Source organism: Toxorhynchites rutilus, chromosome 1 (assembly GCF_029784135.1).
Source record: "Toxorhynchites rutilus septentrionalis strain SRP chromosome 1, ASM2978413v1, whole genome shotgun sequence".
Classification (NCBI taxonomy): domain Eukaryota; kingdom Metazoa; phylum Arthropoda; class Insecta; order Diptera; family Culicidae; genus Toxorhynchites; species Toxorhynchites rutilus.
This window is the reverse complement of record NC_073744.1, coordinates 167,033,665-167,060,994: the sequence shown is the minus strand read 5'-3', so window position 1 is coordinate 167,060,994 and position 27,330 is coordinate 167,033,665. Positions and strand designations below refer to the sequence as shown.

Below are 27,330 nucleotides of genomic sequence, written 5' to 3'. Positions count from 1 at the left end.
AAGTTGAGACTAGATGCTGAGATATTAATGGCTGTGTTGCTCGTACCTCTACGGAAAGTGTCAGTGCAGTCATTTCATTGGCCCCTGACGTCTGGTGTTTGAGCGTTGAAGTCCCCCAACATGACTTTTGGGTCCTCCAACCCTGCTAATCCTGCTTAAGCAGCTTCCCTCGTAGTTCCGGGATTATACCACATGGCAGGTATATACAAATGATGGTCACCGGAATCGGGGCCTCGATTCGGACTGCTATTATTGGCAGGTCAGTGGATATTTGTTTTCGCAAATGGGGAATGTTTCTCGGACACCCAAAGCAACGGAATTTATCCCCGACAATCTTCTGTATGTTTGTTGAGGAAGCTCGGTTTATCTTTTGGAGTGCGATGATGGGCGGACATAGCTCTCGGTGAAGGATCTCCAGTTCTCCCAAGTTGTTGTACAGTCCATTGATGTTCCATTGCAGAGCGAGGTTGGTGGACATAGTTTCCTGCTGATGGGCGATGTGGTGGGGAACCAGAGGCGTAGTGGTAGTGGATGCGACGATTCCCGATGGAACTCCACCCACAATAACAGGTTGGGGAGCCTTTCCACTCGGAAGCAAACGAGGAAACGTGGTGAGGTTCGTTGGGGCTATCCCTTCTATGATATTCGCTAGAGAGCCCCGCTATAGAGGCGACCCTTATGGCCTTCGGGCGACAAGTATCATACTAACATTCCAACCCTTTCCCTGGTGACGGTACAAACGTGGCGGCGTCGTTATTGACTATTTAAAGCTCGAATCACCGAAACTTGCTAGTCTCAAGCGTCATTCGGTGTGTTCTTTGTGTAATTTCACTGGTTCAGGTCATTCACGGAGAGCAACTACGAAATGTACAGTCTACCCAATTTTCAGAATGCAACAAGTTTTTTACACTCAGTTGAGCCCTCACTGCCCGTATACACATGCGCTCTGGCGACCAAGACCAAACAACACTATTTTACGGACAACATGTAATCAAAATTCAATTGGAAATGTAATGTATGTAGCAATGTACAATTTTTTTTTATTGATATTCTGTAAATTTTTTCCGTATGATTAGGACCTCCTCATGTACAAAAGCCCGTTACAGTAGTAGGCTTCGGTAGAGTGTAACAATCTTTATGCACTATGGATAAAAAATCGTAAGTATACAGAAATTGTAAATATTTGTGTTTCACACGCGCATTCTTCTCCCAGATAATTTCAGTATTCCGAAACAGCAGAACGAAGCAAAAGTTGTTGTACGAATGTGTTTGATACCACTTTTTTTTTCCTGCGATTCGAGAGAGGACACAAGTCGAAACCAGATTTCAAGTGAGAACAATCGTTTGATTCGGTCACAGTTAAAAATCTAATCAGTTTCTGGTTTTATTATTTAGTTAACATACTTTTTTTCCCTTTCGCTTAATCGTTAATTGTTGCTTGGATTTTTGTTCACGTATTTTCCACAACTCCAGTCCATTAGCAGCATGCAGAAACTCGCGGTTTCTCTTTCCCTGTGTGAATATCATGTCCTTGAATGATTTTACTATCCTCGTAAAACTGCATTTATATTAACAGAAAAAAAATACTAAACACAAAACAGTCGGGGAGTAGTCTGACGTCTTAACTATTCTGAGCGCTTTTCTAGCGATGGTAGTGTTTGTGTTGTTCTGTTCATCATTAATTGAAGTCTTTTCTTTCTGAAATTTGTTGTGCAAACTCCTGCTCCGGGTTGTCTGGTAAATCGGGATCCTCAAAGGCTCCGCCTTGTGACAAGTCGAAAGTTTTAAAAGTATTTTATATTTAAAAATCCTATAGAATCAAAGTATTCGCTCCGTTCGCTCGCATGTCCCTCTCCTTCCCTATTTCACTCTCTCTCTCTTGCCCTTATCCACAAACCGTCCCATGGCGCGATGAACAATATCATACCTATTTTGGCCCCCCCCCCCCCACCGGTTGGTTGGTTTACCACTTCTTTTTATGCTCGTCCATCGAAACTCCACCCGGGCCGAGCGAGACGATCATCAGCAGTCCCCCAATGACCGAGAGCGTTTGGAAGAAGTCGTACTTCAGGAAGTCCCTCAACGGTTTGTAAGCTGGAATGGTCCACCAGGCGTTGTGGTACAGATTCAGTACGGTCAGCAGCACGACCAGAATCAGTGCCGACAGTTTCGTCTTGTAGCCGACCGTCACCAGGACCATCAGGATCGATCCCAGGATGTCCTGCAGCACCTGGAGGAAGCTCAACTCGAAGCGGATCAGCGTGATGAACATGAACGCAAGCAGGATGCGACCGGCCAGCTGCATGAAGTTCTTCGGCTTGTTCTCTCCGAGCGAGGGCACACCGGCGAAGAGGCTGCGAGCTTCACCGCGGGACTCCGCCAGGACCAGCAGGAGGGCACCGATGAGTGCAAGGTTGCGCAGCAAAAATTGAATGTCCCACAGGATGGAATAGGCGATTGTCTGGAATGAAGAGGGGGAAAATGATTTGGGTTACAACTTGTAAATGGTGGGCGTTCAGTCTGACCGGACCAAGTAACATGAATATGTTTCCGAGTAAATCGAACTCTTCTCAGTGTTGCGCGGCCCAAAAAATTTTTTTTTATATTTCCAAGGAGTAAAAAGTGCCCCCAAACCAAATCAACAGCTGTATGAAAAATATTGTATAGGGTACTAAATAAACCATTTTGGCAGTAGTACCATTTATTTGAGTCCTTATTTGGTACACCATACGATGTATGGTGAAAAATGCACCTTTTCGTTTTTTTCACGCCATTCTCAATAGCTTCGAGACAAAAATAAGAAAAAATACTGAAAGTACATTTTACTAAGGTGTATCGAAAAATATCTTCAAATGCACGCGGCCGAGTCGGGAAGGTTTCTTTTAGACTAAAAATAACGACCGTTCCTATTCGTTGCTCAATCCAGACTCCTTTATTTTTTTCGTTTTTCTTTTCCTCCACATATCTTCTCGTTTCTTACATCTATTACCTCCTCTTTGAGGTATAATCAAGCCAAAAGGAATTCGAGATAAGTTTTCCTTAACCTAGGCCCTATCTTTACATAAAAATAAACTGTGAGTCATACGATCGTAAAAGCAACAGATTACTTTATTTGTTCGGGATCGTGCTGACCTTATCCCAAATGTGTCCCTATCTGAAAACTTAAGACTCATACGATCGTAAAATCAACAGATTAATTTATTTATTCGGGAACGCTCCGACCTAATCTTTTAGCCCCTGCATAAAAATAAACTATGAATCATTCAGGCGCGGCGTATTGATAATTTTGGTTTTTAGGTCGTCGCACAAACATTTTTTTTTCATCAAAAAATCTTATAATAAAAAAAAGTAGAAGGGGTTGAGCCTAGGGGCACGGACGGAAGTTTACGTAGGACTGTGATCGTTCAGAACACTTGGTTATTTCATTGTTCAGAAATATGTTAATTTAACTCATTTGAAACTCTAAATAGTAGCCCTGAAAAGGGCCGTTTGTTGTATGTACTTATAACCTTCAAACGGTTTGTAACGAACAAAGAAAGATAATAAGATTCTGGCAGGAAGTTCAACTGTCTAACTGAAAAAAGATTAATGAATATCAGTGGGACACATAACAGGGTGGAATGGTAGATGAAGTATATGTGAATGGGTAAACAAAAAAATTATATCGTCATTGATTTCATTGAATATGGGGAAGAAACGAAAAAACAAGTTGAAAATACTCACGATTTCATGATATTTTGAGGTAAAATACACATGAAATCATGAAGTTGCTTTATTTTTAATGAATAGCTACGGTATTGTGATTTCTTTCCATTGTCTTATTCTTATTATTAGGCATCGAGAGCAGTAGTTTTTTCGGAGAAATAATGTTCGTTTGCAGACTATCACAATCAAGTCGTATTGGTTCTACTGCTCAATCTTTCATAGGAGGAATTGAGTCATTGAGAATTATGAATAGGAAGCATGAATTAATCATTATTTCATGCAGAGCTTGTCACCCAGAATTCATTCAAGGTGTGTTGCTTGGCATATTAAATATATGGTAATAAAACGTTCTAGGAACCAAATACAAGCTAGTTGATAAGGTCTATTGGATTTGCTGCTGGATTGGTTAGCAAAAAATTGTGGTTGTCCAGAGAATCTTTAAAAAACAGAGAAAAATCGATTTTTCGTTTTTTCCCGATATAGTTGCCCACTTCACCTACACACACCAAGATATGTACTTAAAATATTCTAAGGGTGGGTTTAGACTAGGGATATATTCATGTGAGGAAATATGATGAGATTTATAGAAATCGCATCAATCGTTTACACTAGCGTGAACTTCTATAATGAATATATTCATATTTGCGGTGAATTTATTCACCTGAAGTAGAACTGCATCCAACTTTAGTGATTTCTCACCAGTGAGAAATTCACAAGCGTTTACATATGCTGAATTTATTCAAGTTATATATACCTCGAATAAGTGTATCATATTTATTCTCACCCGTTTACACCTATTTTCAGGTGAATAAATCCATCTATAGCTATAGATCTCCCTAGTGTAAACCCGCCATAATACCTGAAAGCAGAGATCGAAATGCTCGCCGATTTGAGACGAAAAACATCCATTTTCACCCACAGAGAAACATAGCTGAAAATATAGGAGGCGAGAGAATATTATACGCTCACTTCGATTCTCGCGAGAAACGCAGAGCCGAATTTTATTTTTCGGTGAGTTATGATTGCCGAAAAATGGTCTCGATTTCAGTGACTCCTTAATGCCGATAATGGTTTTTCACTTCTTCAGTACAGCTGAAAACATGCGGCAATATTGGGTTTCATCGTGAAGTGAACATGAGATGGATTAATATTTGTACAATTCACATGCTGTCCAAATGCAGATCGTTTGGACGCTGCTCTAACAGACTAATGTTGGTAAAGTTGATTTTTCGCTCCATATTTTCAGTACCAAATGAGAGATGATATTGTGTAGCTTCAATTTATCGTTGGGGAAAGGGATCACTGAATTCGGTTTGGTTCCGCCCGTCTTACCTGCTTGACGGTTGAAGACTCCAAGGAAGAAAAAACTCGGGTCGCCATCGAGGAGTGGACATTGACGTTCACGGCCAACACGTAGGGTTGCCGTCTATAGTCAGCACATGTCACCCTGCCTCGAGTACTTCAGTCCGTACCACACAGATATGCTATGATTTTTCACGAAGTTACAGCATGTCATAAACCAAAATTTCCGACTTCGCACTCTGTTTCCCTATTTGTTTTGTCGAGTATAGTTTACGACCTATTCTCACGCTTATCATTTTTTTTGCGTATGATTTGATGAAAATCGGTCGAGTCCGACCACGAACACCTTGATACGAGATTTTTGCAATTTAAAACAGTATTTATTTCATGACATCACAATAACCAACTAAGCAATTTAAATTGAAGAGAAAACTGACTGGTTATCTCGCAAACATACTAAGTGAAAGAACAACTTAAGCCATTATCTAAACGCATTTATTCCATGGCATGTCAAGAGAATTTCCAACCCGGAAAAACCCTAGACCAACCATACTCAACCAGCGGGTCCACGGGCCGCATATGGCCCGGCGGACCCTTCAGGTTGGCCTACCTGGAGTTACTTTATTTTTACCAAATTTGTATGTGTTAAAATAATGGAAGTCCTGGAATTCAATACCTATTTTTTGACGTAGGATCACGTCTTTCAGTAATGGTGCCAAATCAGAAAACAGAGCAAGTTTTTATGAAATAAAAATCGCAAATCCAGCGTTCGTTCTACGGGCAAAGTGGATAGAAGAAATATTGCAATTAAATTTTCGCCCCTTTTTACTTTATATTATAAACAAGCTATCCATGAATTCACAGCATTCACGGTCCATTTCCAAACAGACGAGAGTTTAGTTTAGTTTTTCAAATTGACCTATATAATTCGAACCAGCGCACACATTATCATGCCGGGGCTCGATTTTCGCTGTGGCTGTTGTCGATTTTCCGATCTGCACTGGTACACGCGTATTCTAATGCTTCCCAACCAGAATACATTCAAGGGGAGTTTTATTTGACATAATAAATCTCAACTAAGTGCCAATTAAAAGGTGGCTAGTTAACACCTACACCTACGAGATGTCAAAAGTTTCACTGGGCACGTTAGACCGATTCAAGAACACAATTAAAACCACGATCATCTATATTCAAGTCACAGTCTCGCTCCGGCTAGCAGACAGCAGTCTTTCTCGATGCTGATGTCAGACACAGTTGCTCGATACAAACGAAGAATGGAAGTTTTTTTTCGGTGAATGAATGTAATAATGTATGAGTGATGTTTGTTACTTATTAACCCAAAAACTTTCTACCATAGCTTAAAAACTGTATTTTGAAACCACAAAAATGTATAAATGTTGGTGATATTGGTAATCACAAAAAATTCTATAAATACACAGTGCATTCAAAAAGTTCCGGGACTATTTTTTAAAACAAAGAAAAAACGAGATACTTAAAAGATTAGATATAAGTTTTCTACATGGAGGCCTTCTCTTTCCACACAAATTTTTGAACGTTCGTAGAGGTGTCGGAAGGGCGCGTCTAAACTGCTCAGCCGAAATGGAGTTCATAATACGCGTTATGGAACATCGTCAAAACGGTCCCCTTTCTTGGGGCCAAGAAAAAGTCTGCCGGGCGAGGTCCGGAGAATAGGGGGATGGGTGATGACAGTCACCTTTCGTTTGGCTAGAAACTGCACTACCAAAATCGCGGTGGGCGCAAGCGAATTGTTATGAAGCAAAAACCATTCTTCAGATCGGTACAATAATCGTTCCAGGACACTTTAGTAGAAGACCGCATTCACTGTTTGTCGTGGAGGCACAAACTTTGATAGCGGCTCTCTGCTGCATAATTAAAATTGTGACGCGACAAAAAATCACTGAGTTACTCTTATCATCCAAAACTACCTACTGAATCGAGATAGCGGTTCACGGTAAAAAACGGTAGCTGGCCAGAAGTTGGCGGAAAGTAGTTCGCGCGTTGGAGCAGAGATAGCGCCACTTCCCGATTTTAGCGCGCCGTAGTCCCGGAACTTTAAGAATGCACTGTGTAAGCTTGTAAGTCCATCGAAGCTAAGATTGTTCGGCGGTTAATGCATATTGTCAAATGGCCGTGGAGGCACTATAAGATATGCTCGCCACGGCCAACCTCAGTTCTATTTTGCTACCGTGTTGAACGGGCGTGCAAAATTTGTGGTTTCTGAATGCATTCTCAGAATATGCGTGAAGTAAGCATAGTGCAGACCTAGCACGCAAGGTAGAAGCAAAGCAGAAGAGAAATATGAAATAGGACATGTCGCGTCTTTTTTCATTCCGTTATGTGGAGGTTGGTGGTGTATGATTAAATCCTACGTACGCAATGTTGATTTTATGTGTTATCAAATAGATAACGGAGATGGAGGAACCAAAATATGATCACTTCGGGCCGCACTGTGTCTAGCACGAGAAGAATATTCGTGATGTATATTGAGTGCGCTATGTGCATTGACAATAAAGAAAGAATCAATTCAACAGCTTCTATAAAACCATGCAAACCCATCGGTCCTACTCAGGGTTACAAAGTTGGCTAAACAATTATTTTGAACATTTCGATGCATTTTAATTACATTATTTCAAGTAATCAGAAGCGATTTATTTTGGTAATTTGTAGCTGGAAGAGAGCTTCTAGAATTCAGGAGGGTGCTCGAATGATGGTGCTATAGAGGCTTTCTCAGACTCTCAGATTTTTTGAGTTCATTTTCCTCTAGCTTTAGAAAGATTTAAAAATCGGCGTTGAGAAAGGCCATTTTGAAAGTCTCGGTGCCGCTGCCATCTGGTCGCTGGCAGGATGACAGGATGAAGCTGGAGCGCCTTTCAAGTCGAATGTTAAGAATGTATTTTTCAGAGCTATGTTTTTGCAATGGAAAACTGAAGATGAAAAATTGGTCCCGCGTTTATTCTGTGTTGGTCATTATCGACATTGCGATCCCACCACCATTCCGATTCGGTTCAGATTTCATGCCCTGACCGATCAGGAATTGAACACAATACCAATGTCAGCATTGAGAAGAATTTACAAAGAAATTGCCGCCTTAACAGATTCCCGGCAACGGTCTGCAAATGAGATCGTTTCCGAGTTCTAGTAGCTGAGCAAACCCAAGCCGATACTTCAGGCCCATTTCATATTCCAAGTAGTGTTCGTGAATCATTGCACAATGGTCCAGGAGGTGCATTTAAGTGGAAATTAGCATTTAAAGCTCGACAGTTATTCTCTAGACAAAAACTGTCTTCGACAAAGTTGTTACATACGATAGAGCGCTCATTTTTATGTTATCAAAAATAGGGTGACCAAAATTGCCGATGAAATAAAAAATCTAACTTTCTTATCTTTATAGATAGAGGTAAACATAGTTCTACAATATTGTCGTCCCAGTTATTTGAGACATCTCTGTAGAACAAAGTTTTTTGTTATTAATTATTATTTTATAAGTTTTTTACGGCAGAGTTGTATCATTGCACAATGATCCAGGGGGTGCATTTAAGTGGAAATTAGCATGAAGAGCTCGACAGTTATTCTCTAGACAAAAACTGTCTTCGACAAAGTTGTTACATATGATAGTACGCTCATTGTAATGTCATCAAAAATAGGGACACCAAAATTTTCGATCAAATAAAAAATCTAACTTTCTTATCTTTATAGGTTTTTTTTTAATCTCATTTCTTTATTTATTAGGCTTATTAGCATTTAAGCTGTAACAGAGCCGGGTTTAAATCGTGTGCATGTACAAATCGGGGCTCTGACAACCCTATCCCAACCAATGCAAATTGAGCGTAGGCAGCATAAAGCAGGGCTCGCGCAAAGGGGGATCACGTATTGTTTACTGTTTGGAGTCATATATGTTAATATTTGATTACGTTGGACAGTTTCCTTTGGCAAGCGATGTTTTTAAACCCATCCGGAAGCTTTCCTGGCGGTTTGCAATTAAAATCACTGCTACAGGATCGCGTGGAGCACTTCATTTTTAATTTCAGGTTATGATTTCTATGCTGGCTACAGAAAGGCGGCCATCTTAGCAATCCCTTGGTACAAATGTTTATGGTTCTAGAAATTGTAAATTACACAGTAGTAGTAGCCATTTAGGCGTTAGGTTTTCTGTTCCATTACATTATTATAAATTACACAGTACTGGTCGGACTCGATTATATATAGGCAGACCATTTTTTTCAACAATTATTTTCAAATCCTATACATAATCGAATCTCAAGAAAACATTTTTTCATTAATGTATGAATGTCAAACATTAATAGAAAAAAAACTTTTTTGTGATTCGATTATGTATTGGATTCGAAAATTAACGATGAAAGTAAAATTGCGATTATATATAATCGAGTCCGACCTGTAGTAGCCATTTAGGCCTAAAGGTATTCTTTCTGTGTTCCATTGTTTAGCAGACCGGACAGCGAAGACAGTTGATATTGATCATTGTTGGGTTATTAAAAGAACAACAGCCCGATGTTTCTTGCAGAGCAGAGCAGTTGTATGGATGAATCGAGATCCATCGCTGATGATGGTTGCGTGGACGTAGTGTTTCTATAACAACACAAAGATGGTCAATTGAAGGCCCTGAGTTTTGAACTCACGATCGATCGCTTAGTAAGCGAACGCGTAACCAAGTGGCTACGAAGACCCCTTATCTCTATTGATAGAGGTAAACATAGTTCGACAGTGTTATAGCCCCAGTTATTTAAGAACATTTTTTAGAACAAAGTTTTTTTTGCTCTAACTTTTATATTTCAAATCCCACGTCAAAATTGTCTTCGAACGACTTTTAGAACTTATCAAGACGAATATTTTGCGATGCAGAACTATCTTAATTCTACTTAAAGCTATTGATGCTTTTTCACCCAAAAACTTATGATTTCAATTCTAATTTACTCAAATACAAAAAATAACATAGTTTTGGAAATCCCACATTATGTAAAGTGAAGTTTTTTCTTTCAAATGCCGTCAACAAACATTTTTTATGTTTGCCCCAAAAAGAATGACAAGCGAATGAAGAGAGTGTATTTTTTGGAAAGAAATATAAATAACTTTAAGTAGAGTTGACACATTGACAAGTTCTGCATTGCAAAATAGTTGTCTTAGTAAGCTTTGAAAATGTTCTGAAAACAGTTTGCGTTTAAAATTTGAAATATAAAAATTAGAGCAAAAACCCGTTTTTTAAGGTGACCCTAACGCAACTTAGAAAAAAAGCGCTTTATCGGTTATTTCAAGAGATGGAATAAAAATTTATTCTACAAATTTGCTTAAAACAACTGGGGCTAAAACACTGTCAAACTTTTTCTACCTCTATCTATCCTCTTTCGGTACACAAAATCAAATCCTTACTTAAAAAAAACAACAAATTTGCACCAAATAAAAACAGTGTTGATTGTTCGGTCAAATATGAATTCACATTGTGTGAACACATTATTGACGCTTTGCGGCTTGCTTGGAATCATTGAACAACCTTACTTAAAGATATTCACGAATTGTTCAAATCCTTCTTGAAATGCCCGACAGTCATTACCATTTCAATAAAGTTCTGGTCCTACAGGAGTGTTTTTTGACACACACACAAATATATACACATCAAATTCTAGCGCCTGCTTTGTCTTCGTTCGTTCTAAGCATAGCATAAAAACAACAGCGCGCCCCCATTTGAACCGTATACGCTTGTGTGAAGAAAAATACCTCAACAGAGAGAGCAATCCGGATTCAAGCGCGCAGTATAGAAATACGGCGCAAATTTCAGCGTAAAACTCAGCTTAACACTGGGCGCAAATCTCTGCGTAAGTACAACTGGGTACAAAATCTTGTTGCGCATCAGCACCGAGTTGCATTCTGAAGACTGCGTCTCCATCTCCATGCGTTGATTTTTTGTGAGGTTGCAGCTTCTCAAAAAATCATTTAGAGGTTTCGACTTCGCAATCTGTTCCTTTTTTTGTCTAGAGTATGTTCATTAGGGTGGCAATGGATGTGGTTAAGGAAAATTGGAAAATCGAGATTTTTTTCGATTCCAAATGACTTAAAAATGCACGAAACGTCGAGATCTGGTGTCATCTCGAAAAAAAAATTCTTTGCCGAAAATCGACCATCGATGAAGACATGAAAATAATTATCGAATTTAAAGGAACGACCATGAACATTTCGTTTTTTGGCCCAAAAAAATGACCTGTGCAAAATTTCAGCTCAATCGAACATGATTTAGGGGTGCCTCAAAGCACTGAAAGTTCTGATTTTTTGGCCACTCAGGCTAAATCCCAAAAAGTCGATTTTCGGCCAAAATTTTTTTTTTCAAGATAACACCAGATCTCGATGCATTTTTATGCATTTTTAAGTCATTTGGCATCGAAAAAAACATTTCGATTTTCTAAATTTGCTTTACTCCTCCCTCGGAAGATTTTCGTGGATCAAAAAATCAAGACTTTCAGCGCTTTGTGGTACCCCTAAATCATGTCCGATAGAGCTGAAACTTTGCACAGGTAATGGTCGGTTTTTGAAATTTGACTTGACTATTTTCGCTGCCACCCTAATGTTCATATATTACTTTGTTTTCATCAATTTTACCGCTTATTCTGCACTATTAAAAACAACAACCGCTTGAGCCGAAAGTTGATGGAAAGACCTATAACCAAGAATTGTCTGAAATGTATACATGTTGTGTTTCAATACGAGTTACTTTTTTACTTTTCCGTATTCATTGAAAGGCTAAGGGAATAATCTTGTTTTATCCAACCTGAAAAAGGAAGGAATTTCATTTGAAATTCCTTCCATTTTCAGGTTGGCTAAAAACATTGCTTCTCTCTAGTCGCTATGGTCGTTTGCACTTGGTACACTCTGACTGTCGTCGTGGAGGCGATCTGGCGTAGTGGTAACATCCATGCCTCTCACGCTAAAGGTCACGAGTTCAATTCTCACTCCCGACATTCTTCCAAAAATGGAAATAAAAAGTGACGAACCAGCCAAATGAGTTGAAAATCACTATAATACAGATAAAAAAAAAAAAAAACTCTGACTGTCGTATAACTATTATCAGATTCTTCTGATCAGTCGAAATAAATTTAGGGAATAAACCCGGCTATTTGCAACATAAGTGTGATCTGATAAAAGTAGAATGGTTAAAAAATTCTTGATTGTTTGTTACTATTAACCATTTTTATCTTATTTTATTACTTAGCCCGCACTGACTGAACACCGACCAAATGATCCCCCGGATAAAACAGATGCCTTGTTTAGATATATTGTTTGAAGAAGATGTGTTCAAAGTATTATTCATCGCTCTTCACTCCCTAGTATTTGCATAAAACTTGCGGGTGAAAATTTAGTGAAGATTCTACTAACCTGCAACACAACGATGAAGAAAAGGATCCCACACGCGATGCTGACCTTTAGCCGGGCCAGTACCATCACGCAGCCGCCGATCTGGCCGATCAGATTCACCAGCACGAAGGTCGTCGCTAGAAACTTTCCGCAGCCCCAGCTCATGTCCATGTATTCGCGCTGTTCGTTCCACTGGACCCACATTCGGATGCCATCCTCGAGGAAGGTCGCTATCAGACAGAGCCGGGCGACGTGTGGCAGGATGTGTTTACCTTTGCGAATCACCTATGTTGCCATAACATAAGAAGAAAGAAACAAAAATCAGAGTTGAATTATGATTTGAGATGGATTTAATATCACGGATTTGTTCAATAACGTATATTACCTCACCGAAGATAACAGAAGCCGAATTTCACAGTGACGCAACCGAATGATTGGCACAATCGTTTGCTACTAATACCACGTTCAGTTTGTATCATTGAAATGTTTCACAACCGCCTAATAAACAAACACACACTGCTTAGCGTGTTTTCCCAAAGATAGTGAACTTGAAAAACTTAATTCTTTTTCAGTTTTTTGCTTTTGTCAAATTTCTATACCCCAGAAAACCGGTTTAAGTGAATATTGATGATGTCTGCCAATCGTTTGGTGTGTGTCTTTTCCCAAAACTCGAATTACGTAGTCATTTGAGGGTCGTGGGGGTCGGTCAAAGAGCAATCAACAGATGGTGGTGACGTTGTCCGCTAACGAGCATGCTTTTTCCCGTAAGGAAAAGGTAACAGTGGTGCTAGCTTTAATGCTACACATCATAAACAACATATGTTTTTGCGCTGTATGTTTAGACTTTTAACTAGATATTTTGCAGTGAACTTCAGCCACGAGAGCCACAGAAGTACGTGTCATTAACACGTCGGAGAGTCACGTAATGAGATATATCCTTGCGCTTCGACTGTTACGGAAACGAACAAAACGAACAACTGAAATTCGTAAAGATACAGAGTCTAGAAGTCTAGAGACAATTTTGACGAACCATGACCAAATTTCCATTCGGTTCATTCTATTGTCCTAAACATCAACGAGATTCTCATGCCAACATTCCGACAACGGATATTGAAAATATTCTTCGATGCACAATGAGAAAGATGATACTTTTTCATTCAACTGTAAAGTTTGAATCCGCACGTCAGCTTTACTTTCACTTTTGTGTTATGTCGCCGTGGGTAGAGAGGGGAGATAACACGTAAGAGCAACCGACTAAGCAAACCACCCTGGCACCACTGTTACTTATGTTGAGTACAGGACCTTTTCGGGTCCGTTTAATCCTCTCTTACCTGGTCAGCGATATCCTCCGTTTTCTCCAGATACTGGTTCGGTATGCTCATGATTGCTACCGTTACTCCGTTTCCCACAGTCAGGTTTGTCTCACAATCTACTGCCAGTGATTTTGCCGTGTCGTGTCCAAAAACATAGAAATAAACACGCAGATCGTTAGCGCGACATGGGAACCACTCCCGGCCGTATCGGCTTCACACTTACCACCGGATCTGGGGCTATGACCGCTGCAGCACCACTATCCACACGGAATGAAATCGTTTCCAGACTTCCAGCAGCACAAACTCGGCACAAACTCTTGTCCCACAGGCACGAGAAACGCACAAAATTCGACGGCTCTGTATTAAAAAAAACCAAAGAGCGACTCGAGCTGCGAGCTGTTGATGTGTAATTATTGCAGTTCCAACAGTTTAGTTCGGTGGAAAGATGACGTACTGCGGCGAAATGACAGCTCGGGGGTGCCGGTGATCCCACCGGTGTTTGCCACTGAAGCGTGTATCTGGTTCAATTTATTGGGTAAGGTGAATAGAAGAGTTCTCACCGTATTGAGCAAGTTCCCGTCAGCATGTCTGAATTGCTGTTCAGTCAGTGCTTAAATTTGGAATGATGGTAGCCAGAAGTGTTTATATACAAAAGGCAAAAGTAAGAACGAAATCATGCACCGAATCAATCGTTACCGTACAACAGAAAACAAAAAAAACATAGCCAAAGTGAATGTAATAGCGAATTCGTTTTTGTTCAGTTTCAACCCCAGTGCCGCACTAACTGCTGTCAAAACGTTTTTTTATTCACTCAGTTTCGCACTCAGTGTCGCACTAGTTCGCCCCGAAAGCTGTTAGTTTCGCACTGAGATGTTTCACGGGTTGGCACTCGGGTTCACCAATACAACTATACTGAACTGTCAAGTTCCGAGTATTGTTTTGGAAAATCTAAAAATAGAGACTATGAAAATGGACGTATTTAACGTATCGAATATTTATTTTATGTGATGAAATAAGAGGGTTTTTTTCCGATATCGCAGAAACATTGAACGAAAACTGTGTCTAATGATGATTTTATATTATAATAGTAATTATTTGTGGAACAAACAAGAAATGCATCGACAAATGGTTAAGTGAGTGTCAGGACTACATGTGTTAGGTAATCAAACAATATGAAGTAAAAATTTTGATTCACACTTTTATATTTTTACACTGCACTTGGCCCTTCTGATCTTATAGAGAATACTTTACCTCCCAAGCACTAATATCTCCACCAGACGTCGACACTGTACATTTGTCGTCGCAAATATAAGCAAATCAGACTATACAACGCACACCAACAAACTACCGCATTCGTGAAACTGAAAACGTTTTTTTTATTACAGAGTCAGTGTGGCACTGACTCAGTTTTAAAAACGAATTCGCTATAAGTGACAGCGGCTTCACGGCTTTTTAAGGTTAGGTAGGTTGTTAACTTGATGATTTGTTACGTGCACTAATAAGTGAATAGGATCAGAAGAACAGAACATGCACATTTCTATTAATAGTACCGGTCTACGCTGCTTATATTGTATTAATTTGCAAAAGCTTCAACAGAGTGAGATTAGTAGACGGGTTACAATGTTACAGAGAATGAGGTTGGTTCTTTGAATTTTTTAACTATACAGTATACAGCAAGATGCTAAACTATAGGTGTTTCGTTCTTGACACTTTCATGACAATACGTGAGACGAGTTGCGAGACGTAGCTTTCTGCATTGTTTACTTTTTGTTTGGTTGTGTCGTTATGGTTTCATATCAACTCGCTGAGGAAAACAACTGAAGAAAGAAATAAGCAAATATATATTCGTGAAAAATAGTGTACTAGAGCTGCAATAAGGTATTTATATTACATATTATTATAGTTTTGGGGGACAGTGAGGATTTGAAGAGCTTGTGAGTGTGATTAAAGTGCTATAAGTCTAAGAAATCTGTTGTCCAACTCCTCCACAGATAATCGTTCATCTCGCGGTTCTCTATCATGCCAAAATTATATTGTGAATATCTTATTTTCTTTAGATGCCGTATTATTGTGCAGTAAAAGGATGCGGAAACAAGGTCCGCATAACGAAAAACAACCCGGACATTGTTTACCACACTTTCCCCCGAGATGGAGATAGACTTCATAAATGGATACTTTTCTGTGGCCAATCGAAGGATTGGAAGCCTCAGAAAAATCAAGGTATATGCTCACGTCATTTCCATAGCAGCAGCTACGATGACCGACATCAAATGCGCCATGAACTTAATGGTACGAGAAAATATAGGATGTTGAATTCCAAAGTTAAACCTTTTTTCTGCCTTATATGTATTAGCCATTCCATGTCGAACCGATATAGTGGTTCTCCGACTTTCGTGGAAAGTGGTAGATTTGTTCTGTATTGTAAAATATTAGACCCGTCTTTTCTTGTTTTTTTTTATTAGGGCTGTGTGGTATACGTTGCAAATCGTGAATATTGTCACCGGATTAAGGACATTGTAGTGATGTAGAACGTTGAACTTTTGACTAGTCTGAAATCGATCCACCACCGCAACAATAAGAAATTTCTCACCATGCAATTTTTGGAAATGACTGGTATACTCATCGGCAGTGTGGAAATACTCTCGGCATACAAAGCAGCAGCATGTTTCAGCATACGTTCCACCGTAGTCACATGACGAATTTCCGATAGAAGTCGATTCGCCACTACCATCTCTTTAATTTCCTTCAAAACTTTGTCGTTTTGTAAAATTCATCCAGCATACGCAGGAATTTGTTTTGCTTTTTGGAAGTCAACTCTGAAAAATCAACAAATATAATCATTCTTTAGCGGAACAAATATATCAAACCGACCCACCAGCGTGATTGTTCTGTTCGTGCTGCTCCAGTAGGTTTCGCAACCGCTCCATGTTGAATTTAAAATTATTTGGTCGATTACCATTGGCATGCTGTTGGTTTGGCTCATTACGTTTTATCAAATCGTGGTTCATCAACACCCAGTCCAACTCGTCCATTTTGACACGAGTGTTGCGGCGCAGTTTTATCTCTTCGAAAAGTTTCTCGCGTAGTTTCCGTTTGATGATGCCTCCGTCCTTGATCAGATTGTGCCGATAAATTTGTACTACGTACGATTCTATTTCATGCTTTTGCCCTGATGATAAAACAAAAAAATAACACTTTTTTAAATGCTCAATAAAACCACGTACGATTAAAACGCTGCTTGCTTGGAAAAAAAGCATTGATTGCGCGGCTAGAAGCTAAAACATACTCAAAACATCCTTCTGCACTGTTTTTAATTCGACCGCTGATTGTAGATATCTGAAAAAGTAGAAGCAATTATGAGAAATTGTTATACGAAAAAATCCAGAAAATTACCTACCTACAGTAAAGCGCGAGCAGCTATTTTGCCGACGAATGCATTTGTCACCAAAAGATATGATATGTTTTGTAAACAAATTTGTTTTTTCACGAGCAATGGCCGAACAGCAATTTTGACATTGCGGTCCACCTATAGTATAGCACCTTGGTATACAGTATCATTTTTGGGTATGTAGGATCTGTGACGAGATGTAGCAGTGCCAAGTACGAGTTAACGAAAAATTGGCTCTCTTTTTGTGGATTACGCGCTAGGAACTAGTCTTGTTTTATTATGCCTTCGTTCGAAGATAATCACCCTCATTCTGGTTTTCGAACGAATAGGAAACGTACGCAAATCCCATAATTGTTTTCGAACGAGCCATTCGTCATATTTTCAACTTACAGTCCTACTAGATCAAGTTATTGGTGTACTTATTTGCATAAACTATACTATCGACATCGATGACAGATGTTTACATTTCTACACTTCTGTTCTGTTTTGATTTGTGCTCACCAATGTTTCCGACGAGCTCGTTCGAATGGAGGAGCTGACCAAACTCGATGCCGCTAGTAACCAAAATCACTCATCTTCCTCCCAGGCTGGGCGATCTACGGAATTTGCGTTCGCTCATTCTGCGCAACAAAGCTCGTCTAACTGCCTCGGGATCTCACCATGCTGCAGCTGGTATTCCTCGACATCAGCTGCAACAAATCACTACCCTGCCAGTGAAACTTCGACACATGAGCTCGCTTACTTCACCACTAGCTTTGCGTTTGAAATTTCGTCCACGTGTTCAAGTATCTAGAAACAGTGGCAGCCAAAAAGGAGAAATCGAATAGTGATCTCAATAGGCACGCTACCCTACGGAGGTCGGTGCTCTTGTCGAAAAAAATCTCCGGTAGTCTGTTGGATGGTACCCGGAATCGACGTGCTCACTTCGATTCTGGTTACAGCACAAGCGATGGAGGTTTCGATAGTAAGCGTTAGTCCCAGGAGGATCCGCACGATAGTAGTGGCAAATGATCGCCCATTCCAATCGACATAGGCTTCAGTGGGAAACCACCACCAGCTTCAGTTGCACCAACACTAGCAACATTTTTCTGTTGTCATCTGCAGATGCAAATGGTCTTTCAGTTCCGCTAAGTTATGAAAGCCGTAACATATTTCAATATTCCTCTTGCAGGGAATACAAGAAAGTGTCAGCAGTGCAATCAGGTTGATATCTACCGACCCAAAGAGCAGCAAATTAAAACACGCATCACTCTTCGATCAACATCCCCACGTTTCTACGTTTACGTTTCTTATCCAAAAAATAATAAAGTTTGGATAAAACTCTTAGTTTTGAGAAATCCGCCGTGCATGACTATTCGAATTAAAATAATGATATGATTATCCAACAAACATGAAATTATTTTTCGCGAGTATTGCTGAAATTCATGAACTTAGCTCGATCTGGTTCTATAGTTCGTCCAGCAGCCAGTTCGAACATTTCTTTGAATGAGTTGATTTATTAACCAACTTTTTTAGAAAAATCTGTAACTTCTCTTTTTGCCAGAATTTGTGTCAGAAAACAACTGATAGCACCGATTGAAATTCACTGGACATCCTGATGTATCCGTGTTAGGTCTTCTACAATCTTGATTATATCATCTACGGCCACTTCCTTCTTAGTTCCAGCCACGTCGGTCTGCAATCCCAATGCGTCGTATATCATTTCCCGACTTGAATCCAGAAAACATTCCACGAGGTCTCCTTAAATAAATCCCTCGCAACGTCCCGTTTCCATTTCGGTATGGAAACTAAGCCAATAAGAATAATCAGTCTTGCCAACCGATTTGATTGTATTAAACTTTCCTGTTACTTTCGAAGAAATTCATAATAATCGAACGTTATTTTTGATCAGTCCACCATCAGTTGTGATCGCACCGCTTACCGTGCCAAATAGCACACAGCCACCGTTGTCGGCGTCGTTCGCTCACAAATGTTTTGCATCACGAGCGAACCGTGGCAGAATACATTCACCATATAACCGAGATGGAATTGAGGAACCTCTGGCATTTGTTATCATTCGTCGTCCGTTGTTGTGATCCTTCAAATAAATACAAAAATTGTTCTTATGATAAACAGAGCTACGGAAACCCTGCTTACCTATCTTTTAGGCAAACAAATAGATAGTTGCTGTTGTCCACCCAAGGAACGCATCGTCATCTAATATTGCTACTGCTGTCATCCAATTTGGTTGATAATCGCGAGCGATCTCCTCACAACTACCTTCCATTTGCTTGTAATGCAGCAGGGTGATAGATGGCATCAATCACCCACCAAAATGAAGTCGCCTGTTCAAAAAAAGAACATTAATCTAGTTAACCCTTGGTTCTACAACATAATGTCATCATGATATTGAAATGGCTACATTCATGTCGCAAATCCTTATCATCAGTCCACTCATACTATCGTACGTTTGAATTGATGTTAACCAATACTCGGCCCTTGAACTCAACTTGATTACCTTCTCGCTTATTTGAGTGAGGGCTCCATCCGCGCAGTCTAAGATGATAATCCATCCTACTTTGGGTTCCGGTTCCTCTGGATTAACCAGTGCTGTGCCGATGATGTAATAAGTATTCGGATCGTTACCCAAATTCGCCGAAATTAGAGACAGCATGCCGTTATAACACAAAACGTTTGAGAGGCTTTCTGGTATGCGAGACGACGTGGTGATTCACCCATCAGCACCGTTCGATTGTGCAACTTTTGCGTCTCATCAATTGTACCAATAACCGAATATTTCGGTTGCAAGAGCCAAACTGCCCCACTTCGGCATTAAGTGAGCACTTTTGATTTACTTCCTTCAGATTGACATTCGAGAAAACCAACTTTTGGTTGGAGCTGTAAATAATAGTTAGGCGATCCGAACAGGCGAACACTTTGTCGTTGAATGTGACCGGAACGTTTTCAGAATAGTCGGCTGGGTTCCTAACATAACTTTTGTTTTGGTCTTTTAATCGGTTGGCATTTTTCCCCACGACGAAGTAAAATAATGAACCGTGTCCGAGGGCGCGCAATAAATAAGAAATAACTTGAAGGTAAGCCATCAAAATAAAGTAAGGAATGATTTCTGAAATGAAAAGAAACAATAAATATTTTTTCCCGGAATGTTTCTCACAATCATACCTCCTCCGAGTTTCTCAGTGTGAATAAATTCAAGCACACGAAGGATGCAAGCAGAGATGGCGGACCACAAGCCTATTGCAACCAGTTCCGAACGGCTGGAACTTTTGTTCTAGGGTGAAATTTCCAGACATGCTACCTCATCTAGTGTGACAGTGTAGAGGGAAAAAATGTTATTATGATCATGTGCAATTGACCATTTCATACCTCTTGTGCACCAGCTTGCCTGCTTAAAATCGTCATCGTGGTAAACTACCGATTCTTGTCCAATCACAATTGATTCCCCAAGTGGAGTTGGCACTGGGATCAACATTGCTTCTGCCTCAACGTTATCCTGTTTTCAGGCGATTTTAAGAAAGTCCTTAATAACCTAATGACTTGAAGACTGAATTTCAAATCAAAACAGAACAGAAGTGTAAAAATGAAAAACATCTGTCATCGATAATGCAGGTCACCCAAAGAAATCTAGTACACAGAAATACGGCTGTAAATCAGAATAGCTTTTTCTCTGACGACGTATCGTATCCGACGAATGAATATACGGATACGGCCGTAAATGAGAATAAGGCCGAATAGCTCTGTTACTAAAATGGAGGGCAATTGCAGCAATGGATGTGTCTCTGGATGTTAAACTTTAGAGCGATATTTGTATATAATAAATAGGAACCTCAAAACACCAAAAACCCAGATAATCTGAAGTCTTCAGATACCAGTGACTCCAAACTTTTGGAGCCACAAAATGCTCAGAAAATTGTCAGTAGGGTTTCTGGTAAACAAAAGTTTTATCGTAAAGACCCTCCCAAAAACAAGAAGCTTGACAATCTGAGTGTTCCCGGCCTAAGCGGTACCAGCTCAACGACTATCGCAAACAGGTAAGGAACTTCAACTAGGACAAGTCAAAAAGGTGAGCTTATTCAAACTCCCTATCACTCTAAATCAAAAACGAATACAGACACTGGAACAAGCGAAAACACCTGACTATATTTTCAAAAAAACAGATGGGATCCCGACTATCCCAAATAAACCCTCAGATCGGAAAACCCAACCTAATGCGGAGCACTAAAATTCTGCAAATAAACCTCCATCACGCTAAAGCAGCGTCGAGCATTCAATCCAGGAGGTTTACGAAAGACGCCGTGGATCTAGCTCTTAACCAAGTGCCTTGGGTTCACAAAAGAAGAATACTAGGTTCTCAAACAGGTTCATGTAAGTTGTTCTACGATGATGCAAACATTGAATGATTTCCTATTAAAGAGTTCGTTCAAAGGCACATCGTCGCAATCAGAACTGAAATTCCAACCGCCAAGGGAAGATCCGATATCATAATTGCGTCGGCTTATTTTCCTCGCGACGTTCTTGAGGTTCACCCTCGAGAGGTAGCGGAGTTTGTAAACTACTGCAGGGAAGTTGATAAAGTCTTCATTATCGGATGTGATGTCAATGCTCATCACACTATGTGGGCAAGTGCCGTCATCAATTAACGAGGTGAGTGTCTTTTAGGATTTCACTTGTCAAACAACATAGATATCGCTAACAAAGGCAATTATCGAACATTCATAAACGCCACCAGACAAGAACTCTTAGATCAAACGTTATGCGATCCAGTTATTCTAGATAAAATTCTTAACTGGCACGTTTCCGAAGAGACGACTGATCACAGACAGATTATCTTTGAATGGATTGGTGGCATGACAGTTCAGAGAGAATACCGAGTTCCCAAAAGACCAGCTGAGATCGATATTCCCTTGAACTCGAGTCAAAAATCCTAAACCCAAAAATAAAGTCGATTCACCAGCTTGAATCAAGTGAAAGGATAACCTCCGCCTACAACAGTAATTGCTCACTATGAAGAGTTTGTTCAACAAGGAACGTTCCTTGGTGAAATAAAAAGCTCGAATGGCTTTGCAAAACATCCGGAAACTATTCAACAGAGCAAAAATTACCTCGGGCTTATCTCAATATAAGAGAGCTCTAACTGAGTATAGTAGAGAACTGAGACGATCAAAACGAAAATCCTATTAAGAAAAAAAAAATTCAATTAAAATGTTTTTGGCTATAAGAATTATTTATCACAACGTTTCATTATTCTTCTTTAATTCAGCTATATGAAAATATATGTAGTAGTCCTCATCTAAGACTCGCGGTTAGATTCAAAATGGTTGTAAATTCCAGCATTACTGAGATGTTGATAAAATTTAATATGTCAAAAAATGTCAACTATTTGACTGGTCAAACAGTGTATGGGATCTTTATCATTTGTTCAAGGCGCCTACGAGTATATCCTAAGGTGAGGCCGTTTCGTCACTAAGTTGGTTAGGGAAGTGGTATATGAAAACAGTACGGAAGAAAGCAGAAGGGGAATTATTTGTTTGAAGCGTGAAAGAGACAGACTGATCACGAGCGAGCTGGGGCATAAGCGTATTGTCTTTTGTTTACAAACAAAACACAGTTGATTTCCAAATGGCTGTAGAGTGGTTTTAGCATGTTGGCCCGGTACCTTTGTATTAGCGTCACCGGAGCCGAAATATAATAGATAGCATTTTTATTGTTCGCACTGGCATTCAAATATTATTTGTATTGTTGTTGCCTTGTTGTACGCAGTCTTTTGTCATTTTTTTAGTGCTACGAAAATGCGTATTTGGGATTTGGGGTATTTAAGGTTAAACGCCACCGGAGCGCAATTTTCATTATGAATCGGTTTTTCTTAATTAAATTTATTCTGATGTCTACGTAATGGGGAAGTTGTCCCCATCAATCGAGGATAAGGAACAGAGGCGGCCCTAAGCCGTCGAGGTGACGCAATCCGAGTCGGCCGCCGACCCGCCGTCGGAAGCGGCGGCCTTTCGCAAACAACCTGTGTTCCATCGATTGCCCGGTTAGTTTGAAACATAGGAGACGATCCTTTAGTTAGGTCCCGAGCGTCAGCGAGCGTCGGACGGCATACGTTTGTACGGTTAAATAATTGCTATCTATTGTATTTCGGCTCCGGTGACGCTTATACGAAAGTACCGTTGGCCCACTTTAGGATATACTTCTAGGCGCCTTGCATTTGATTTCCCACATTTAACTTTATATTCACCTTGCCCATACGTATCCCAAACCACTGGGCAGAAAATGACAAAGCAGCCGGTGTGCCACCCTGTAAATCTGTCAGTAAATTTTGCTTTTCGCGAGTTTTGAGTTTGTTTTGAATTATATTCTTCGTATTGCAGAACGCTTGTTAAGCGTTTTATTCGAGGATTTTAACCGTATCTACAACCGTATCAATACAATACAAAAAAGGTATATAGAAAGTCAAAATGCTGGAAATCACCTGTAACGACCGTCTGGGCAAAAAGGTTAGTGTTTCTGAGTATTCAATAGTTTAATTCGTAACATGTTCTCTCGGTTCGCAGGTGCGAGTGAAGTGCAATCCGGATGACACGATCGGTGACCTCAAGAAGCTGATAGCTGCACAAACCGGAACTCGGTACGATAAAATAGTGTTGAAAAAGTGGTATACGATCTTCAAAGATAATATTAGGCTATCGGATTGTACGTATTGACGAAATTTAATTATCGAAGTGGACATTGAAAATTATATCTTCTTTTTAGATGAAATTCACGACGGAATGAATCTGGAACTGTACTATCAATAGGATGGAAATGGAGTCCTTTCTTCTTGGCATCATTCTTACTTTGAGCATTATATGAATAATTCATTTTTGGTGACAATTTATTTCGATGTATTTATTAAAATAAATCATAAAGATATTTAAAATATTGTTGAGTCAATTTTAAAACAACACGAATTGTGCACACCGGATGGCTCGCAATCTGTATATACATATAGCGTGCGAGAATACGATTATGTTGGTCTGTAAGGTTTGGATGGGTTCTTTTGGGAAGTAGTAATTAAATTCTCAAACAACATATTCAGTACCGTTAAGTGCCGCACGAATTAACCTCGGTTACGCGAGCACGAATGACCTTTGGGTTACAGTCCCTTCAAAAACAAGAACCAAACCAAGAACCTTGGTTACGCGTTCGCTTACTAAGCGATCGATCGTGAGTTCAAACTCAGGGCCCTCAATTGACCATCTTTGTGTTGTTATAGAATAACTACGTCCACGCAACCATCATCAGCGATGGAGATCGATCCACGGTGGAACTAACATCGATTCATTCATACAATTGCTCTGCTCTGCAAGAAACATCGGGCTGCTGTTCTTTTAATAACCCAACAATGGTCAATATCAGCTGTCTCTGCTGTCCGGTCTGCTGAACAATTCGCGTTGACGGCGGAATGGTGTCGACATCTGGATACGACATTAGTTTGTGTGACGCCAACTATTCTCTATCAGATTAGTTGGCCCTAAGGTAGTTTGAAACTGTTAAAATTCGTATGAAAATTTTTTCTTAGCGTTATTCACCTACTAGAAGTACGTTGTTCTGACCCTAATTTAAACTATTTCCTACGAACTTTCGGATATTCTCACCACAATTTACCATTATAATATAAAATTACCTTTAGACATAATTTTTGTATGATATTTTTTCACTACTTGCAAGCAAAAGTGATTTTCGTTTACATAGAGTACTAATTTGATTTGAGAAAAATAATTTTCATTCACAATTTTTATTTTAAAGTGTGTTCATTTCTTCTGGAAACCCATATTGTCAGACCTACTCCCCCATTTCGTAATACGAAGCTCAATGCCGTTAACGCGGATGGAAGATCAGAAAAGGTTACTAGAGGCGAATGAACTGAAAAGTTTAAACCCTCTTAAAGCCAAAAAGAAGAAGAAGAAGATCAGAAAGAATACTCTTACGCCTAAGTGGTTACTACTGTGTAATCTACCATAATTAATGGAACATAAAACCTAAAAACGCCTAAATGGCTACTACAACTGTGTAATTTACAATTTATAGAACCATAAACATATGTACATGTATACGATTGAAACCCGGCTCTGTTACAACTAAAATGCTAATGAGCCTATTGAATAAACAACTGGGATAAAAAAGTAGTGAATGAAGTAACATCTGGAGAACATGGTATAGGTACGACTTATCATTTGAACGTTTTTGAGTATTTTCTGAAAGGATCGAAAAAAAAGAAAATAAAAGAGTAAGATGCCAGTTGTCTGGTCTCAGATTTTGAACAATTTTGCAATATGGAGTAAAGAATTCTCACGATGCTAAATCATTTCATTGCGTCTGTAGTTTTGTTGTACACCGTGTCCAATGTCCGCTCTTGCAGGGTTAATTTCTCTCTCTCTGAATAATTTTCTGTCGTTTTTCTAGGAAGCACGAACCCGCCCAACTCCAGCTTCACCTATCCGGCAAAACGATCATGCACTCTAAGTTTTTCAAATACCTGGTTTTATATTTTGATTCTAAATGTACCTGGGGAAGACACATTGCGTATCTGAAACAGAAATGCCAACAAAGAATGCCAACTTTCTCCGAACAATTACCGGAACATGGTGGGGTGCCCATTCAGGAGACCTCAATCAGTTGTACAAAACAACGATATTATCAGTGTTGGAATATGGCAGTTTTTGCTTCCGATCAGCAGCCAGGTTTCATATTCTCAAGCTGGAGAGGATACAATATCGCTGTTTGCGTATAGCCATGGGGTGTTTGCATTCGACACATGCGAAGAGTCTCGAAGTTTTGGCCGGAGTACCCCCGCTTACTCTTCGGTTCTCAGAATTATCTTACAGATTTCTCATCCGTTGCCTGATCATGCCAGATCTTCGAAAATCTACTCCAACTGACTCCTTAGTCAAGTTTTATGTCTTTATACCATGAGTACCTTACCCACGACGTGCACCCTCCACTGGGCATCTCCAGCCAAGTTTGCTTTCCATACTTCTGCAATTCCTCTGTCATTTTTTATCTGTCCATACGACAAAAAATCCATGAAATCCCAGATCACCTACGCTCCCATTTTCTTCTGGCGATATTTTCGGCAGAATATGGGAAAGTTAGATCTGATAAAATGTTCTTTACTGATGGTTCACACATAAACGGATCCACTGGATTCGGCATCCTAATGAAAATTCCTAATTTTTAATCCCATAGATCCTTGTTCCGTGTATGTCGCTGAGCTGGGTGCGATATACTATGCTCTAGGGATCATTGAAACACTGCCCATCGACCATTACTTTATTTTTTCAGACAGTCTCAGCTCAATAGAGGTAATCCGCTCAATGAAAGTTGATAAACGCTCATCTTTTTTCCTAACAAGAATAAGACATCTATTGAGTGTTTTGGTCGAAAAATTATTCAAGATTACCTTAGCATGGGTTCCCTCTCATTGCTCGAATCCGGTGAATGAGAAAGTGCACTCGCTAGCTAAAGTTGGCGCATCAGAAGGAACACTTTTTGAAAGGCAAATTGCTTATAATGAATTTTTCCTTATTCCTCGTCAGGACACAATCATGAGTTGGCAGCGCATGTGGAGTGAAGATGAGTTCGGTCGTTGGTTACACACGATTATCCCTTAAGTCTCAACGAGTGCATGGTTCAAGGGATTGAATGTAGGTCGTGATTTCATTCGTGTGATATATGTCCAATCACTACAACCTAAACACGCATCTTTGTGATTGTGGCGATGGCTACCACGACATCGAGCATGTTGTCTGGTCGTGTATCCGGTTCCATGCTGCCCGCTCCCAGCTTTCCAGAGCATTGAGGGCACTAGGCAGACAATCAGATATCCCCGTCCGGGATATCTTAGGTAGCCGTGCTCCTGATCTTCTGCTCCATCTACACCTGTTCCTCAGAAACGCCGATTAATGATGTTTCCTTCTTTGTATCCCTGTATCATATCCCTCTTATCCGATCGAAAAACTTTGACTTATTCGCGGAAATACATACACATACTCTTTACAGATACACGGGCCGAAGGTTGTGCAGTCTGTACGATTCGGACTTCAAATAAAAACACGATGGATTTCACAACGTAAGCAATATACTTTATTGACTCTACCAGTCGCATCGTTTATGCTTTTCTTCCCCGGCTGCGCTCTCTCTTATTCTGACTGCCCCCGATCCGGAACCTCGGCGACTCATTCGCGTTGACGGCATTGAGCT

At 39.9% G+C, this 27,330-nt stretch overlaps 2 protein-coding genes and 2 long non-coding RNA genes across 5 annotated transcripts; 2 read left to right on the top strand and 2 right to left on the bottom strand.

Moving 5' to 3' along the window:
• Positions 1-1,009: 1,009 nt before the first annotated feature.
• Positions 1,010-14,138, bottom strand: LOC129762695 (surfeit locus protein 4 homolog). Of its 2 annotated transcripts, none has more exons than XM_055761187.1 (4): positions 13,924-14,138; positions 13,719-13,819; positions 12,409-12,672; positions 1,010-2,461 (listed from the first exon to the last, which is right to left on the bottom strand). In XM_055761187.1, the coding sequence occupies exons 2-4, from the start codon at positions 13,767-13,769 to the stop codon at positions 1,964-1,966; spliced, it is 813 nt and encodes a 270-aa protein (XP_055617162.1). In that variant the 5' UTR covers positions 13,770-13,819; positions 13,924-14,138; the 3' UTR covers positions 1,010-1,963. The 2 variants fall into 2 exon arrangements, with proteins under 2 accessions (XP_055617162.1, XP_055617163.1); XM_055761188.1 differs by having other exon boundaries at positions 13,719-13,816.
• A 1,246-nt stretch (positions 14,139-15,384) lies between these two features.
• LOC129762210 (uncharacterized) lies at positions 15,385-16,177 on the top strand. The gene is made up of 3 exons (XR_008740576.1): positions 15,385-15,578; positions 15,758-15,920; positions 16,163-16,177. It is a non-coding gene; the product is annotated as an uncharacterized LOC129762210 (long non-coding RNA).
• Positions 16,178-16,732: 555 nt separating this feature from the next.
• Positions 16,733-17,226, bottom strand: LOC129762211 (uncharacterized). Its single transcript, XR_008740577.1, has 3 exons — positions 17,098-17,226; positions 16,987-17,036; positions 16,733-16,869 (listed from the first exon to the last, which is right to left on the bottom strand). It is a non-coding gene; the product is annotated as an uncharacterized LOC129762211 (long non-coding RNA).
• A 6,179-nt stretch (positions 17,227-23,405) lies between these two features.
• On the top strand, positions 23,406-24,007 carry LOC129763062 (ubiquitin-like protein 5). Its single transcript, XM_055761812.1, has 3 exons — positions 23,406-23,585; positions 23,643-23,781; positions 23,842-24,007. The coding sequence occupies exons 1-3, from the start codon at positions 23,547-23,549 to the stop codon at positions 23,883-23,885; spliced, it is 222 nt and encodes a 73-aa protein (XP_055617787.1). The 5' UTR covers positions 23,406-23,546; the 3' UTR covers positions 23,886-24,007.
• The last annotated feature ends 3,323 nt before the right edge of the window (positions 24,008-27,330 follow it).

What these genes read in the sequence shown, in the direction of transcription:
- LOC129762695 (XM_055761187.1), bottom strand. Translation starts at nt 13,769, where the DNA reads ATGAGCATACCGAACCAGTATCTGGAGAAAACGGAGGATATCGCTGAC. An exon ending in CGGAGGATATCGCTGACCAG is followed by an intron (nt 12,673 to 13,718) that starts GTAAGAGAGGAT and finishes ATGGCAACATAG; the next exon opens with GTGATTCGCAAAGGTAAACA. An exon ending in TCTTCATCGTTGTGTTGCAG is followed by an intron (nt 2,462 to 12,408) that starts GTTAGTAGAATC and finishes TCTTCATTCCAG; the next exon opens with ACAATCGCCTATTCCATCCT.
- LOC129763062 (XM_055761812.1), top strand. Translation starts at nt 23,547, where the DNA reads ATGCTGGAAATCACCTGTAACGACCGTCTGGGCAAAAAG. An exon ending in ACGACCGTCTGGGCAAAAAG is followed by an intron (nt 23,586 to 23,642) that starts GTTAGTGTTTCT and finishes CTCGGTTCGCAG; the next exon opens with GTGCGAGTGAAGTGCAATCC. An exon ending in TAATATTAGGCTATCGGATT is followed by an intron (nt 23,782 to 23,841) that starts GTACGTATTGAC and finishes TCTTCTTTTTAG; the next exon opens with ATGAAATTCACGACGGAATG.